The sequence below is a fragment of the Elephas maximus genome, chromosome 1, assembly GCF_024166365.1.
Source record: "Elephas maximus indicus isolate mEleMax1 chromosome 1, mEleMax1 primary haplotype, whole genome shotgun sequence".
NCBI classification, from domain to species: domain Eukaryota; kingdom Metazoa; phylum Chordata; class Mammalia; order Proboscidea; family Elephantidae; genus Elephas; species Elephas maximus.
Window position 1 is genome coordinate 208,292,464 of NC_064819.1, and position 19,032 is coordinate 208,311,495.

General features: G+C 40.0%; 1 protein-coding gene across 4 annotated transcripts in view; it reads right to left on the reverse strand.

Annotated features, from left to right (window-relative positions):
• NHSL1 (NHS like 1) overlaps positions 1-19,032 on the reverse strand; it is a 170,112-nt gene that overhangs the window by 115,149 nt on the left and 35,931 nt on the right. The window contains exon 1 of one of the 4 annotated variants that reach the window (XM_049902117.1): positions 15,112-18,101. The exons of the other annotated variants lie outside the window; for them this stretch is intronic. Coding sequence (XP_049758074.1) covers positions 15,112-15,127 — 16 coding nt within the window. The 5' untranslated portion in view covers positions 15,128-18,101. Of the gene's footprint in view, positions 1-15,111; positions 18,102-19,032 lie in introns of those variants that run through there. 4 annotated transcript variants of the gene reach the window in all.

Genomic DNA, 19,032 nt, shown 5'->3' on the forward strand with positions numbered 1-19,032 from the left:
TGGAACTGGCTAGAAGGGCAAGTAACAACAACAACTAGTTAAATATTACACCTTGTTTATTTAATCCACAAATATCTACTGAGAATTCTTCTTGGCCAAATCACTGGGCTAATAGGTCCTCGAAGAACTTAGAATTTAATGGGAAAGCCAGAGTACACTAGCACATCACTACCACACAACAAAAAGTGGCAAGTGCCACAAATAAAATACAAACTCCACTTGATAAGTGAGGTTAGAGTCTGCTCTCAATTTTAAGAAATGCTATGAAAGAAAAGGTCAGGTCTGCAAAAGTAGCTACGTGAGCAAACCCCACCTGTGATGGTTAAGGTGGTATGTCAGCTTGGCTGGGCCATGATTCTCAGTGGTTTGGCAGTTATGTAATGATATAATCATCCTCCATGATATGATCTGATGTGATCAGCCTATCAATTATAAGAGGAGTTTCCTCAAGGTTATGAGCTGCATCCAACATATATATGGATGTTCTGGCAAAGCTCACTTGCTTTTGATTGTTCTGGATTCTGCATCCAGCTCGTCATCATCTGACCTCTGGTTCTTGGTACTTGAACCAGCTGCCTGCCATATTCACTGCTAATCTTGGGACTTATCAGTTTCTGTAGCCTATGAACCAGTAGCCTATTATCTTGCCAGTCAGTCTGGGATTTGTCAGTCTCTGCAGCCCATGAGCCAGTAGCCTGCCATCTGACCTGCAGATCTTGGGTTCATCAACCCCTGTAGCTATGTGAGTCAGGTGAAGCCTTACCATGGATTGAATTATGTCCCCCCAAAATATGTGTCAACTTGGCTGGGCCACGATTCCCAATATTGTGTGATTGTCTACCATTTTGTCATCTGTTGGGATTTCCCTATGTGTTGTAAATCATATCTCTATGATGTTGATGAGATGGGATTAGCAGCAGTTATGTTAATGAAGCAGGACTCAATCTACAAGACTGGATTGTGTCTTGAGTCAATCTCTTTTGAGATATAAAAAAGAGAAGCAAGCAGAGAGACAGGGGGACCTTATACCACACGGAAGAAGCGTCGGGAGCATAGCATGTCTTTTGGACTCAGGGTCCCTGTGCTGAGAAGCTCCTGAACCAGGGGAAGACTGATGACAAGGACCTTCCTCCAGAGGAAGAAGCCAGAGAGAAAAAGCCTTCTCCTGGAGCTGACACTCTGAATTTGGACTTCTAGCATCCTAGACTGTGAGAGAATAAATTTCTCTTTATTAAAACCAACCACTTGTAGTATTTCTGTTATAACAGCACTAGATGACTAAGACAAGCCTCCAGCCTGATGCCTAACCCACTGACTTGAGACTTGCCAGCCTTTACAATTTGTGTGAGCAATTTCTTTGAGATAAATCTCTATCATCCATCCATCCATCCATCCCTCCCTCCCTCCCACTGGTTTTCCTTCTCTAGAATAACTCAGCCTTACATGCCACTTTTATCACCTACTATGTGGTAAGAATCAGCATGAATCTAATTCCCAGCTGAAAATGGATCCATGTCTTACCTTCCTACATTTCCATACCTCATCACCAGTCACTTCTGTGGCAAAAATTCTCTCTCTCTCTCTCTCTCTCTGATCCTAACCACCCAGAATTAGATCAGGCCTCATTCCTGGCTACCCTGAGCCAGTTCAAAACATCCCTCACCACCTAGGTCCAGGTCACTGGGGACCAGCCGTAGACCCAGGAGTCTACACAACTCCCACTTGAGCCAGTGTCTCTGTCTGTCTGTCTTTCTCTTTCTAGTCCCATAGGACTGGGACACAAACTAGGACTCTATTCTTCTTCAACTGTCTATGCAAACTTTCTCTGTCACCCAGCCACCCAAATCTGGGTCTACACAAATTGATTCTGTATTGCCAGCCCCTGCAGGCTCACTGCCCCTGTGAATTTGTTAGTTCTCTATAATGGCTCACAAAATTCGTGGAGACTATTACCTATACTTACAGTTGGGGAGCCCTGGTGGCACAGTGGTTAAGATCTCGTCTGCTAATCAAAAGGTCAGCAGTTCAAATCCACCAGCCCTTCCTTGGGAACTCTGTAGGGCAGTTCTACTCTGTCCTATAGGGTTGCTGTGAGTTGGAATTGACTCTGCGGTAATGGGTTTGGTTTTTTTTTTTTTTTTTTTAACTTACAGCTACTCATTTATTACATAATCAGAAAGAACACAAGTGTAGAGGCACGTCAGGCTAGTTCTGGGAGAGGTCCTGCATGAGGTTTCCTCTGTCCCCAGGGACATGCCACACACTCTCTTGTGCATAGATGATCTCGCCAATCCCAGAAGTCCTAAGGAGAGAGATCCAAGGCCCAAAGTCTCCTAGTCATTGGAACCTCAATGAATATGCATGACTGGGGGGTTGATGCATAGTTACATAAATCCAATCAATGAATATGCATGACTGCACCACTCTCCCCTCCTTTTTGAAGTTAGTTGGCCCAGATGTGGGGCCTATATAGCCCCTACTTGCCTGGTTATTTTAGAAAGACAAAGAACACTTAATTGCTCAGGCTATTTTCAAAAAGCCAGAAACAAAAGCCCAAACTTAGTTCTTTGTCCCACAACTATGAAAGGTCATAATACCCTGTATTTATCTCCGAAGACCTTTTGATGTATCTTATAACACACCAAGCTCAGCTGAATAGGTATAAAAACCTATTGCCATCGAATCGATTCTGACTCATAGCGACCCTATAGAACAGAGTAGAACTGCCCCATAGAGTTTCCACGTGAGAATAAAGACTGCACTGCTTATTAAACATTTTTTTAAATGAATATTCTAATTTGGATAGGCTTCCAACTGTTTTGTTCTAACTTAATCCCTATCAATAAAGCCATGGGAATCAATTCTTCAAAATGGCAGTAGGTAATTCCAATAGAAACTCCCTTATCAAATGATTTAATAAAGCCTAAAGGCCAATCTCTGCAGCTGTATTTGGTACACAGATTGCTACTTTTAATGATAAAATGAGATGGGGTAAAACAATCTTCATTCCCATTGAGGAATAGATGGGAATCTCTAAAGAAACATAAATACCATGACTTCTATGAGCATTGAACAAGACAACTCATCTGGGACCAAAGTCCCAGCAGGGAAACCTTTTCCTTTTCTGCCAGACTAAAGGATTTGACGTGGATTAGAAAACAATCTCTCTCCTCTATGGTTTAGTTTTGGCCTGGGATTGATATTACAACAGAGAAATTGCCAAACTACATAAAAGCAAACGCATATCTGAAATGCTGATGTTGGTTCATGGAAGCTAATACATTTGGCAGACTTGATGCCCAGTGATGGATGAGGTGGCCAAGGATGGGGTGAGGCTTTCTCACTAGGTTGGTGTCGTGTGCCCTCGAGTCGATTCCGACTCATGGTGACCCTATGTGACAGAGTAGAATTGTCCCATAGGGTTTTTTAGGCTGTAATCTTTACAAACTCACACTCACAGAGACCCTATGAGTTGGAATCGACTCAATAGTAACAGGTTGGTTTTTTTTTTTTTTTTTAATCTTTACAGGTGCAGATGGCCAGCTCTTTTTCCCATGAAGCTGCTGGGTTGGTTTTAACTGCCAACCTTTCAATTAGCAGCCGAGTGCTTAACTGTTACACCACGAGGGCTCATTTCTTTACATGTGAGAATGGAATAAAAATGAAGTGTAGAGATGTAGCTGCTTTGAAGAAACCGGATCAGGCTTCAAGAAAATTGGTATATATGGACAAGAACAACCAATAAAAAGCAGCATACAGCCTGTAGTAGACACTCAATAAATATTTACGGAAAAGACAAATATCAGTGTTATGGTGGTGTAGAAGCCTAAACAAGAGATGAATATCAAGACTGTGTAAGGACTAGTAAAAACCCTGTGTTGGTTGCTGTTTTTGATTGTTGTTTGTCTTTGGTTTTATTTTTTAAGAATGAATGGACCAAAGTGAATGGTAAACAGAAAATCGCTGGACTCCTACAAAATGATCTGAAGTAGTGGTTGGGTCTCTACAGGTCTTCCTCAAATCAGACGCATGCAACATTACCTGATGAGTCCTACTGTGTTCTCGGCATTGTTCTAGGCACAGGAGAATTGTTGGTGAACAAAACAGTAGAAAAATCCATGACCTCATGGAGCTTACATTCGAAGGAACGGCGGTGGGGATGGGATAAGAAGCGGGTAAAAAAGAAAGAGAAGAAGAAAAAGAAAATTGTATAGTGCTTTGTATAGTAGTTCTGACTTACAGTGACCCTGTAAGACAGAAGAGAACTGCCTCACAGAGTTTCCAAGGCTATAAATCTTAACAGAAGCAGACTGCCACATCTTTCTCCCACAGAGTAGCTGGGTTTGAATTGCCAAACTTTTGGTTAGGAGCTGGGTGCTTCACTACTGCACCATCAGGACTCCTTTGTATAGTATGCTAGAAGGTACTAAATGGAATAGGGAAAAATAATAGAAGAATAAGGGAGTCCTGGAAGGTGCTACAGCTTTAAATATGGTCAGGAAGGGCCCTAAAAAGAAAGTGACTTTTGAGTAACAACTTGAATGAGGGGAGGGAGGGAGCCAAGAAAATACCTAGAAAAAAGAGAACGGCAGGCATGAACAGTAAGTGCAAAGGCCCTGAGGCAGGAGTATGCTTAGCATATTTAAAGAATGGTAAAAAAGCCAACTGAGCTGAGAAAACAGCTGGGAGAGAAGTAGGAAATAAAGTCAGAGAGGTAAGCCCAAACCCAAGCCCAGTGCCGTTGAGTCAGTTCCGACTCATAGTGACCCTATAGGACAGAGTAGAACTGCCCCATAGAGTTTTCAAGGAGCACCTGGCGGATTTGAACTGCCAACCCAAGCTGGGCCAAATTACATCCAGACTAAATGATTTTAACGACATTAGCTTTTACTCGGAATGAAATGGGGTTTTGAGCAACGAAGTGGCATGATAGCACTTATGTTTTAAAAGGTTCACTCTGTCTGCTGGATTAAAAACAGGCTGTTAAAGGGAAAAGAAGATTTTGTTAGGAAGCTATTATAGTAGTCCAGGTGAGACTCAGGCTAGGGAGGTAGCAGTGGAGGTGGTGAGAAGTAGCTGGATTATGGAAAATATTTTTAAAACAGAATTTCCTGGAAAACTGAATGTGAGGTATGAGAGAGAGTTGTCATGCTTGATTTCAAGGGTCTTAAGCAACTGAGCTATGAGTCTGAATCGACTCGACGGCAGTGGGTTTGGCTTTGGTTTGGAAGCAACTGAGACGTGACAGCAATGGGCTTGGTTTGGAAGCAACTGGAGAAGAGTCCCAGGGTAATGCAAATGGTTGACACACCTGGCTGCTAAGAAAAAGTTTGGAATCCACTCAGGGGCACCTCAAAAGAAAGGTTTGGCAATCTACTTTCAAAAAAATCAGCCACTGACAACTGTATGGAGCACAGTTCTACTCTGACAAACATGAGGTTGCCAAGTCGGAGTTGACTCAATAGCAATTGAATTTTTTTTTTTTTTTTTTTAAGCAACTGGAAGGGTAGATTTGCCACCAATTGAAATGAGGAAGGCTTCAATAGGACAGATCTGGTGGGAGAGAGGGATCAGGAGTTTTGGATATGTTAATGAGGTCTATGAGACATCACTGGGTGGAAATGATGGAGTAGGTAGCTGAATATTCATATTTGAAGTTTAAAGGAAGGATCTAGGCTAGTGATAGAAACTTGGGTGTTACTGCCATATAACAAATACTAGATTCCTTTGCTGGAAAACAGCAAAGGACTCTTGTCACTGACTGGGGAATTATCCTAGAATTAAAGTGAGAATTCTCATTGTGCAGTGAAGGAAGCTCCACTGGGGACGAGAGAAACCAGGTCTCTCATTTCTCTATGGTGTTATCTCAAAAGTCTGACCTAACTTTAGAAATCATACAGGGTTGCCAGGGGCCAATGTCAAGCAGGAGATAGAGAAAGGTAGGTGCCCTTCATGCACAGAGCTTGAAGGTCACTGTCCAATGTTGTAAAGGGGGAAAGGAAAAATTAGTAACCTATTCAAACACAGTCCAAAATAGCTTTCTGAGAGGACCTTCTGGCATGTCATGTGCCAAAGGAATCTCATCTATTTTAGGGGCTCCACTTTTTCCCTCAGCTCACAGATGTCTTATCTTTTGCAGATAACACGCCAACAATGGGATCCTTTCTACCATTTCAAGAAGGTGAGTGGGGGACGGAGAGCAGCTAAGACAAATTCATGTTCAGCCAGATGTATAACGAAGATTTATAACATTTTCCATAGCAACATTAGCTTTCTGAGGGAAGCAGAAAAACACTGGGCGTTTAAGCTGTGGATATTCTCAAAGGGTAACTGAACAGAAACTGTCTCTTTAGGAATGGTCTTATAAACCCAATCCTAAAAGTGATGGCAAACATCCAACTAATGTTTTAGATAATGTTTTATATTTAAACCACACTTAAAACCGTAAAAAATTTACACATCTGCATTCAATCCTTTTATGGACTCTGCTCTTTTGGAGGGATGGACATATAATGGCATCTTTCGAGTATGCTATTTTTTTTAAACATTCATTGTAATCTACCGACAATTCAGTTGGAAAATTCTTACACTCACTGACCTGTTCTCCCAGAGGTGAAACCCAGATTAGCAATTACTGACAGAAGAAGGAATATAGTGAGAAAGAAAGAACCCAGCAGTTAAGGCAAGATCATTACCAATTTCTCAGTCCAGTAGTCTACCTAAAATAAAGGCCATTTCTACCTACCTAACCCATCCATATATTTCTCTCATCTAGATATGGTGAGGTTTTAAAAAATAAAACAAAACCATCTGAGGCAGTCCAAGTCTTTTCTTAAAATTTTATCACTATTTGTTCTGCCAGGAAACATTGCCAGAAAGGGGAGGTTTTTGTCTCAATTGCTGTGGCAGCAAACATTTCCTTTGGAGCAGTTAGAACAGTACTGGGATACTCACTGGCTTACATGACTTTCAAAATATTTGTGTTGCTACAACGCTCATTTGCCAGTAGATGTGACTTATAATACTTTTTATTCATCTGGTTGTATTTATACAACCGTGATTCCAGAAAACTTTACACAAGTGGGTGTAAATATTCTGTGGTGAAAACAGGACTTACATTTGCCCTTCTCACTGATACAGTTACACCCTATTGGCAAATCCTGGTACAATTTGTCTTTACTTCCACAAGCACACAGTAAGTCAAGTCAGTAGCTTTCTGCAGCATTTAGGTCGTTTTTAAGTAACATTTACTACATATTTGCACAAAAATTATTATCTATCTTCTATAATTTATAAAGTAGATTTTATTTTCACAGCTAAAGAAATCTCTACTCAAGGGGTTAAACTTATATTATGCATGGGTAGAACTGGGATTGATTTCTTGAATCTTCTTCACCAATATTCGTTATTTTTGTGGGCCATGAGTAGTCTCTTGGCTTTGTTTTGTTTCAAAGCCAATCTTTGGGAAAGAGGAACCCCCAAAAGCTGACAGAAGGGGCAGTACCTTTAAAGTGGCCAGGAGAGCAGCTGGAAGTCTGGGGGCTGAGGAGACCCAGGCCTGAGAGAAGTCCCAGGGGCATCAGCAATAGAAGGCTTCCCTGGGGATGGGGGATGGTGCTGGGCACTCGGTTAAGTGTTCGTCAATATTTGGTGAATAAACACTTATACACAAAATTCTATCAAAGCATTGTGGCCATATTTGATGAACTTCAGAAGTGTTTTAGGATATCAGCTAATCTTGTATGAGTTTAGCCATATAAATTAACTACCTTGGGATAATATTGGACTTTTTTTTTCATAAAATACAGGATATTCTGTTACAGCAGTGCTTTTCCAGGAAAAAGAAAGTGACTAGCGCTTCCTTCGTCCTCTTAAATTTAGGAAAGGATCTGGATAAAGCAAAAATCCAAATCTGTAAGAGGAGATGGCTCTGCAAGGGGAGACTGGGTGTCGCCAGGTGCTCTCCCATAATTTTATTTTGCCAAGTCATTTTCAGAGGCCCCTTTTTCATTGACTGAGGAACAATGGCCTTTTCTGTTTGACTCAAGTGTCACTACTCTCAACTTCTGGGACAAATCGATGTCTCCAGCTGATCTTCTACCAGCTCCAGATTCTCCTGAGCACCTACCTGCCTCTCTCCTGATCTAACACAATCAGATTACTTGGACATCGGCTGCCTTCTCTTTCCTGAGACTACTCCTCAGCAAGTCGCATTTCATCCATCCCTCGCTCCCAGTCCGAACACCAGCAGAAGGATTCGCCACAACTTTTATATGAAAAGTGTCAGAACAATGAAGTTTTCCCAGTTGCACTGAGTGAAATACAACCATAAAGAACACAGGATGTCTTGTCATGATCACCAAAAGAGAGATTTTTCTCTTTTGTTTTCTAATGCTGTTTTGTAAAATTTCTCAAGGAGCAAATAAGTAAATCTATGATTTGACTTTCAAAAATTATTCTCCATTTAAGCATAAATTCACTTAGATTTCAACTCACTGTTTCTGATGCTATTTAATCCTTTTTGTAATAATATTCCAAAAGCAAGTGACAGTGATCTCTCTCATTTGTCTTACCATACACACCCCTCCCCAATTAAACCCATGATCAAGTCTGCACAGCCTTTTGTCTCATTGTTTCTCATTAATCACATTTTGACAGTAACAACAACAACAAAATTCTAAACCCAATCTAAGTTAACAATAACTGGGAAGTCATGTAACCAGTAGATGAAGGGTGAGCACTACTGATATTATACCAGTTAGTTTGTCATTATACTGCCTGTAAAATTAAGATCTCTTTATTTTAAATTCAATTGCTAAGAATGATTTTATAAAATACTCATATTTTCAGTTTAAGAATATCCATCTTCCCACCCTGCATCCCCAATACCACATCTTGCCGAGCTCTTTAAACATGAAGAGAGCTATTAATCGTTCAATGACCCTTAGGCTGGTTTCAGCAATATTTTTTTTCTGATTTATAAGATAGAAGAATACATACCCCTGTGTACCTGTGTGCCTGGATGACGGTGGTGACATGATGTCCTGGGTGGTAAGGTGCCTTTATCACAGGGATCCATCTGCCTTCGTCTATTAACTATTACCTTTGCTAATGTGTGCGCAGACTACTGATCACATCTTCGTAACTAAAGGGAGTTCAATATGGCTCAGGTATAATACCACTCCCCCAATGGGCAATCACAGAGAAGAGGATAGATGACAAAGTGGGGAAAGAAAAACCTAAAACAAGGAGGCAAGTCAATTATCAAATAAAGGCAACAAGAATAGGTGAAGATGGGACAGGAGATACTAAAATGGAGCCTTTAACTGAAACCTTTGCCAATGTTTTCAGTAATTCCAGTCGTTTGATTCAGTTCAACCAAATTACCCAGAGCTTAGCCTCTCACAGAGCGCGCTCTGCAAACAAGCAGACCGTGCTTTCTCGCTTCAGGCAGCAAAACTCTGTTAACTGCTGTTTCAGTCCTTAAGGATTTCCCTAGCTTACAGCATTATATAATCTATTCAGCATGGTAGTCTGGCTTCTACTGCAATGTATTTAAAAGCAGATTTTGATTATTAGTGAAAGGAAGAAAGAGCTAGAAAGCATGATAAAGTTTTCAAAAGATAGACAAAGGAAATAAAAGGCTAGCTTTGTTTGGTTTATTAAATTTCAAGGGCTTTGTCCTTCTGTTTAAAAATGCATGTTCTCACCAGTATGTTTATTAAAAGTGTTACTTTAAATTGCAGATTAAGCAAATGCGAATGCTCTTTGGTGGCTGTAGATTACTGACTGACAATTATATGCATTTTTTAAATGAAAAGATGGGGAAAGAATGGGACAGACTTGCAGAATGGTGGTTCTAAAAGCTGCTGGTGGTTTGTGTAAAACCCCAAACCAGAATGAACCATAGGACAGTCAAATGTCCAGTCACGCAGATGCAGTATTTCCAGGGTCATTTTAGGCTTTGACTTCTTAAGTCTTAAAATGATGCCCAGAATCAAAGAGTAAAGATGCATAAACAGCCCCTACCACCACATTTAGTTCAATGCTTACTTGACAGCCTCTTAGCAGATTTAAGAAGGGGTGGGGAACCTTCCAGAGCAAATGGCTGCTTGCTAGCTAACTTGAAAAATGCACTTGTTTCAGTACAGAAATAACAAATCTGTTTCTGATTCCAGACATTATTTTCCAAATGCTGCCAAGAAAAGAATCTGAGGAATTCTTTTACATACACAACATACAAGAGACAACTGGAAAGAGGCCTGTGATCTGTTCCAGGGTAGAAGATGAAGAAGGCAAGAGTTGAGCTTCTAGTCTCAACTGTCCTCACAGGGGCAGAAGCGCATGCTTGAAATTGTTCATAGCTGTAATCTCCAACATAATTCTCTGCTATTATTAGACAACCTAAAGGCTTTCCTAAATTTGTAACTTGTGGAGCAGAAAAGGATATGACAGGACCCTATCATGCAGGCAGCTGGACTACACCCACTCTACACAATTTACCACTTTTCTGCTCCATGAAATTAGATTTCTTGATAGGCACTGAGAAAGGGGAAGAATCCAGTTCAACACCAAACTCAGGTTTGAATCCCATTGGAGAAGATGTAGGACCAGGTTCAAAGCCAACATTAAATTCAGCAATTTAGGTCAGTGACACTAAAGAAACACATTGAACAGGTGCAAGTAGATATATCAATACTTTCTGTATTAAAAGCAACATTTAAAAAATAGTATCTTGCTTTTAAAACTCATTTACACAGAGGTAAACCAGGTGCTGTCAAATTGATTCTGACTCATAGTGACACGATGTGTTTCAGAGCAGAACTGCATTCCATACGGTTTTCATGATACGATATTTCAGAAGTAGATTGTCAGGCCTTTCTTCAGAGATGCCTCCGGGTGGGTTTGAACTGCCAACCTTTTGGTTAGTAGCCTATCACTTAACTGTCTGCGCTACTCAAGTATCTCCTTTAAAATTTTCAAAATTATGTAATGATCCAACCAATGATTTTAAATAATTTTGAAAATTTTAAAGGAGCTATGTGAGTAGTGCATGCATCACTTCTGTTACGTTAAAAATTTGAAGAATTAGAACAGACTCCACTTTGAAGGAAGAGGGAAAGAGGAGAGTCCTGAAAGACTGAGTCGTCTAACAGACCGAGCTAACTAATGCAACTGTTCAAATTTTGACTCACACTGAGTTTACTGCAGTGAGCTAGCTCCGCTTTGTTTTCTGTTTTTCCCCTTCTCAGCAGGATAAGAGTTCATAAAGGAAACTGGATCATTTATAGGAAATAAAAAGGCAAAATCTTCTTTTGCATGATTGACCAAATTGTATACATTTCAACCACGTACAAACTTGTCTTAAACTTGCATTGCCTTAAGTGTCAAATGCATTCTCAAAGAAGCTATGTTGGACGGTCATTCTTCCAGCTCTGTTAACCATCCTCCTATAATGGTATCCTCAATCAACGTGACTCTACCTATGTGTAATCCACTGTAATGGGTTGCACAGTGTCCGCCGCAAATTCACACCTACCAGGAACCTTAGACTGTGACCTTATTTGGAAATAAGCTCTTTGCAGATGTAATGAGCTAACATGAGATCACACTGGATCAGGGTGGGCCCTAAATCCAGCGACATATATCTTTATAAGAAGGCTAAGTGAAGACACACTCACAGACACAGACACAGACACACACACACATAGACACACACACACACACACAGGAAGAAGGTTGTCAGAAGGTGAAGGCAAAGACTGGAGCTATACGCCACAAGCCAAGGAACGCTTAGGCTACCAGAAGCTAGAAGACGCAAGGGAGGGAGCATGGCCAATACCTTGATTTTAGACTTCTAGCCTTCACACTGTGAGAGAATAAAATTTTATTGTTCTAAGCCACCCAGTTTGTGGCAATTTGTCACAGCAGCTCTAGGAAACTAGTACATGCTTGTATGTTAACCAGTACCAGTCTGCTAATACTTTGCTACCAGGTCTACGTCAAGATTAATACAGGAAACCAGATTAAATGTTTAAGGACTTCCGTAGCTGTCTGACATTGCCGTGGTATAATACAAGCATGTATTAGTCTCTGAAGGATTGAAAATTAAAAAATAAAAGTCTTTACCACAGTTAGAGAAGCACTGCAACGACGATTAATATTTATGAAGTAGAAGATGATTACTATAATTAAGAAATTTGCATTCTGAATCATCTCAGAGAAAATTATGCTCCATATGATTTTAGGGGTACAAATACTTTATTTTAATTTATTTGAATAATCTGTGAATGGTACACTATATACACACGGTAGCTTCTTATTAATAAAGTTATTTGATTAGCCCAAAAGTCACTTCCCAGACCATGATAGGTCATGGATTACACAATGAAGGAGTAACACACCATGCCCTTGTTAACCACAGGGACCTTGACAGAATTTTAGAGAACATCTTCCTAGATGTTGCTCATACAAAACGCACTTGGGTGGAGTGGATTTATCTGAGCTACTTCAACGGCAACAGCAAGGAGTGATTGCACTACATGATCTATTATAACTGACAGTAATGGCAAAGAAGACATCTCTCTTCAAAACAGGCACTTTTTCTAGCACTAAATCAATAAAAAGCTGAGTAGACATGACTTCAGAAAAAAATACAGTCTAAATGGAGAGAGGTAAATCCTGCATAAATGTGGGGGGTTGTCAGATTTCAATTTTTTTTCCCAGCAATTAAAAGAAACACATAGGAACATGATTTAAACCAAAAGAGAGGCAATCACATTTTCTTCTGTGTCAATACTAGTCATAACCACAGACTCAGCTTCTGCATACATGGTAGCTTCTTAGTAATAGCCACAAAAACAGGCCAATTAATGAAAGTCTCTGAAAAGGCTCAAACGGAGGGAAACAAACACAGCAAGAACTCAAAGTATCAGCAAATAGCTCTTAATGTTCCTGCATTTAATCTTCATCGCCATTACTTTTTCATGGGTTTGCATAAATACATGGCACAAAGGGCAACCTAAGAATCACATTATTGTAAATCAAGAGGCTATAAATCACAGGAAGACAGCAAAATGTCAAATGTTTGTCCTGGCTACTGGGAAATCAGAAAGTGAGCTTAAAAACTGTGCTATTGTGGATTTCTGATGAGAATACAGGCTTAGGCGTCAAAGTATCCAACCATCATCACATACATACACTTGACTTTTTAAAATTTCCTAAATTACCATGGAAACTAAGAGGCCATGAAATTGATAGATTCGTGAATAAAATGAATTGCTGTTATGGGAATGGGTGGAAGCAAATAAGTTGAACTTTGTAGAAGTCATAGCCTAGAAAAAAAACAAACCCACGCCGTCAAGATACCCTAGAACAACCCCACAAATGTACCCAATTAAAAACCCTAAATCTTCAGCTATAATTGTATCATAATGACTTCAACTGTGGAAACTACAGAACCCTGGCGGTGCAGTGGTTAAGAGCTTGGCTGTTAACCAAAAGTTCAGCAGTTCAAATCCACCAGCTGCTCCTTGGAAATCCTGTGGGGCAGTTGGAATTGACTCGATGGCAACAGGTTTTTTGGTTTGGTAGAAACTACAAGTAGGTTAGCATCCACCCTCATGAGGTAATACTGAATTTCAATTCTTCATAGTTAAACTTTTTTTAAGAAAAAAAAAATTTTTTTTTAAACCTAGCCATGAGAGCTAATAACGCCTTTCATCTAAAATTATTTTTCGGAAATATTCAAATTCATTTCAGCCCTACAGAACTCTTTAAAAATCTAAATACATATTCTCTATAGTAAGAATTTGGAGCTCTGGTGGTGCAGTGGTTATGGGCTCAATTGCTAACCAAAAGGTTGATAGTTCGAATCCCCCAGCAGCTCGTTGGAAACCCTATGGGCCAGTTCTCCTCTGTTGTATAGGGTCGCTATGAGTCAGAATCGATTTGATGGCAACGCGTTTGTTTTTACCTTATAGTAAGAATTAATTATACGCTTAAGGAGAGATAAAGGATGTTCTTTTTTGTCCTTGCTGCCTCAATTTTATCAAATACATCTTGAGTATCTATTATATAAAGTATCATTGTTGTTAGGTATTACATAAAGTATAAACAAGTAAATAGTCTATAAAGTATAAACAAATATCCCAAACTCAAAGTTTAATATCAAAAACTTTAAGGTTTTTTAAGACGTCATATTAGGATTAAAACTACAATGGCTGAGACTACAGCACCCATGTCTATACCTCATTAACACACTTGAAGGACAAAAGAGCAATCCGCAAAGCAAGCAAGCTAGGACCACTTTATTTCCAAAAATTGAAAAGCTGTCAAGAATTTCACATCAACACAATGACATACGCTGAAAAATATGAACAAAACAGTCCACTTCTGTTTCAAGGAAATTCATAACTCCCCTTCCAACAATCTCATAGACAAACATACTTTCAAATACCTAAATTAATTACATTATATCAAGAATTGGAGAAATACAAAGTTAAAGAAAAAAAAATGCCTAGAAAGAGAAAATTACTCCCCAACTGATCAAGAAATCACCACATATACTCATACATTCACCATTTTATTGTACTCAGAGGTACTATAATCCGTATGTAACTAGAATGTACAGAAATATGCTCTATAGTAAGTCTATAGCAAAATTAATTTCATTCCTGAATTCACACATTAAGGCTCAAAACAAGGGAATCCTTTCCTCTCCCTTTCCACTCACTCTAAACCTTTATAAGAACAACTCGTTACATGAAAACTTCTCTAATGGGACCCATTCTATGACTGTAAACAATTCCTATATTGAGTTTATTTAAAAACCTCCTCTGATTCTTAACTTTTCATTACTTTTGTCTATGACAAAACACACTCAAACTCAGAAATATTCTTTTTTATCTAAAAGAGAATTCCATCTCCCCAGCAGGAGGTCTTTCTTCCTGTTTGCAACAAAAAGAACAATGACTTTTTCACTTTCATACTTAACAAAACTCCATCAAACTTTGATTTTAATACAACTAGTGCTGTGATTTAGACTCTGATGCTCCATGACAACTTTTTTAACTATAACTTTACCACCCAGTGGACCCAAAGCCCCCTCACCTTTCAGGCAGAACATTCTGCAGCAGTTCCATGGAGGGGCTAGCGCTCTGTGGTCTTAGCGGAGCCTGCAGTGCTAGGCACAGCTGTTTCCCAGCCCACCTCCTCAGCACTGGCTGCCAGAGTGCGGGGCAGGCAGCCAGAGCCTGTTATGACAGGAAGCCACGGCCCAATCCCTGCTCTCTGGGCTGTGCTGCTGACACCTCCCTATCTCTCATACGTTTTTCCACACCACAAAATCAGCCCAGGATCTTCTTGTAAAGGGAGGGGAGCAGGGATTGAGCAGTCACTGGTGAGGGAGGCCAGGGCAGAAGAGCCCAAGGGCAAGCCCATTTGTTGATGCTCATCTATCAGCACTTCCCATTGCAGCAGATGTGGCCCTCAGGTGGTCAACAACACAAAAAGGAAATCCCTCGATTCAGTCCAAGTGTTTGCTATTAATTATGACTACTATTCTTTGACTTCATCACTCCATTTCTGCCTGCACTCTAACTTTTTCTTTTTTTGGATATGGAACAACCCATATACTAGTACATGAGTAACAGGAAATACTATAATGTGAAACTTGTCACATAATTGTCCGAGGCTATAAAAGTATCAGTGAATACATGTCAAAGTGTTCGTAACAGGGATGCATAAACAGTAAGTGCTATCTAAGTGCTGACTATCATCTATCATCACTATTATTACTATCACCGTTAATAAACATGAGTGTTAGGATAAAAATGTGAAAAGTGACACACTTCTGTGGCATTGCCACTTTTCAGACAGGGAAACAAAAAAGATTAATATAGTTAAGGCGGAATCAGAGCTAGTGGATTTCTAACTCTACTGCAGCCATGTCACCTTATTAGCCCCGCTCCACCGGAAAGCTACCATCACTCTGACAAGCTCGGGGCTACTTTACCAGAGGCTCTTCAGCTCTGCTGGAAAAGTGAAAAGGGGAATTTGATGACAGATCTGAAGAGACACGGTTTACGAACACTGCCTCGGGAGCAGCTTGCTTGAAAGCACCCTCTGAACCACGAGTGGCCTGAGGTCCTTCCCCATACAGACTCAGGAGTCTCCTGGCTGCAGGAAGTGGCCATTGTTCACGATGCCTGTGACTGTTTGCAGGTCTTCCTTTTGACTTCACAGGATGCAGGAAACTGACTCACAGAACCAATCTGTCTATCTGTCTATGTCCTGGGGTGCTTGCTGCAGCCCTTGCTGCACCATTTGGATGCTCTAGATTCTTTTAGCTTTCAATATATGGTTCAGCATATCCTAGTTGGGTTTCTGCCCCTCATTTTCCTGTATCACCAGCAGCACCTGGTTAATAATTTGCCTACTATGAGGAAGCCAGTGTACTTAGTTGCTATGATCACAAAGAGACATAAGAAGAGGTCCCTAGCCGGAAGCTACTTGGGTTTGGAAAAACTTGCATGTGGGATAAACATAACTCTTAGAACAGAACTGGAAGGAACTCTACCCTTCATCTCCCTGGGCTGTACAAATGATTAATGCACTAGGCTGCAAACCAAGTGGTTGGATATTCAAATCTATCCAGAGGCACCTTGGAAGAAAGGCCTGGTGATCTACTTCCAAAATGTCAGCCACTGAAATCCCTATGGAACACAGTTTTACTCAGACACACATGAGGTCACCATGAGTCAGAATCTATCTGACAGCATCTGTGTTTTGGGGAGCGGGGGGCCGCTCAGAGAGATGCGATGATTTTTCAACTAACTAGGAGCAGTGCCAAGATCAAGATCAACACTGGATCACTTAACTCAGCCTTTCTGTCTCATCCGGTGACCATCTTCACGCATGTCAGAGTCATTCTCTGTCCTCTTCTATCTTGAATGGTATTCCTTGTAATTTATGAATTGCAAAAGTATTCCTGAAACTATTCTTGTGGGTTAGATTCAACTTTTTAAATTGCACACAGAGAGAAATTCTATCTTGGAGACTGAAAACTTTGGAACTTAGCCTGGTACAGGGGGTCTGTGGTGGTTGTACATATTTAATAGCGCTCTACGAATACTCACAATTTAAACCTATTTACATTGGAATGACTTTATATGCTCAAAAGAACACTGGAATGGAAAGTAAAGAGAACCCCATTCCAGCCACATCTATATCAGTATCTATTTCTTAGAGAACTTTACAGGTAATGAACTTCTGTAGCAGTTCACTACCTGTAAATGTGGGGACTAAATTTACTATAAGACTTTATCCCATTCCATTAATTTTCTGGTATGACTATACCTGTGTGTGTGTGTGTGTGTTAGTGTTTTGTTAGGCGCATTACATCAGGTCTCAGGAAAACAACCTTTGCCCTCTCATGGTTTAGTTCAAGAGGCAGGTGGGTGAATAACCAACTATAATTTAGCATGATAAGTATTAGCATAGGAGAATACACAAAATTAATAATAATCAATGACAGTTTCTTGCTTATTACCATCTAATTAAACTACTCCTGCTAACTAGGTTAAAACATTTCTAATTTAACAAGGAAAGAATTATGGGAGAAGGGAAATGAATTTTTTTTTCCTTTTAAGATTACCTTCAATTTATGTTTACATGAGCTTAAAACCTGTTTTTTCCATCCTCCTCTTCTTACTGTGAAGCCCTGGTGGCACAGTGGTTAAGAGCTTGGCTGCTAATCAAAAAGTCGGCAGTTTGAATCCATCAGCTGCTCCTTGGAAACCCTATGGGGCAGCTCTACTCTGTCCTGTAGGGTTGCTATGAGTCAGAATCCACTCGATGGCAGTGGGTTTGGTTTGGGTTTGGTTTCTTCTTACTGTGGCTAAACTATTACCGGAAAATCTTCCTATAATATAGCACTCCTAAACAGCACAAATATTGACTTCTGTTAAATCAGAGAAATTATAGGTATTATGATCTGAAAAATTTACAGCATTTAATTCAAGCAACAGACCTGGAATGGATTTTTATTAATATTAAACATAAAATTATCATTTAAAATGTTCCTTGCTTTTGACTGTGGAACAACTGTCATTTTATGTGCGAGAAAACAAAAAAAGACACAATGTTCAAACCAGGAAAAATAACAATCCATTAAAATTATTATTATTTGCCAACAATGACCATTGCTACTGATGATAAATAAATACCTAGGGAGCCTGTAGGCCCACAATGATGCACAAGCTTAGAATTTACAGCCCTCTGGATATGACGAAGGCCTTGCCTTTGCCAACCATGGCCTTAGGGCGGCAACCTCTTTTCTCCCCTGTAAGATTACAACATCCAGCATCATATTAAAGTTTAACAGTTATTATCTCTGCAAGAGGGAGTGGTAGACACAAATATAGCCAAAAATTTTCAGATACTTATGCCTTCCAAACCACTCCATGTTACTTCACTTGTGTTATTATTTATTTTTTTTTAAGTTTCAATTAAATAGTGGGGACAAGGGTAAATTGAGAAATAATTTTCATACAAAATTAGTAAGCCCAGCTGGACTCAAAATTCTACTTTGTTCCTCCTGGTCAAAACACAAAACAAAATTAGACCAGAAGAACAGGCAAACAATATCTTCTCCCTCTGTATTCTGACTCCTACTCTTAGCAGATAAAAATGGAAAACCCCTTCTCCATATCCATTGGAAGATTTGGTACCCACATGACTAGCAAAGTATTAATTACGGCAACAATGTTGTTGCTGTGTGTCGTCGGTTCCCACTCAGAGTGACACTTTAGGACAGAGCAGACTTGTCACACAGGGTCTCTTATACTGTAAATCTTCATGGGAGCAAATCACCAGGTGTTTTCTCCTGAGGAACCACTGATAGTTTCAAACTGCCAACCTCAATGGAGAGCTTAACCATTGCACCACCAGGGCTCCTTGAGGCAACAATGCAATGCCTATTTTCATACCTCCATCTATAGGCAAGCATCTCAGTGCTTTAGAAGTCAAAGG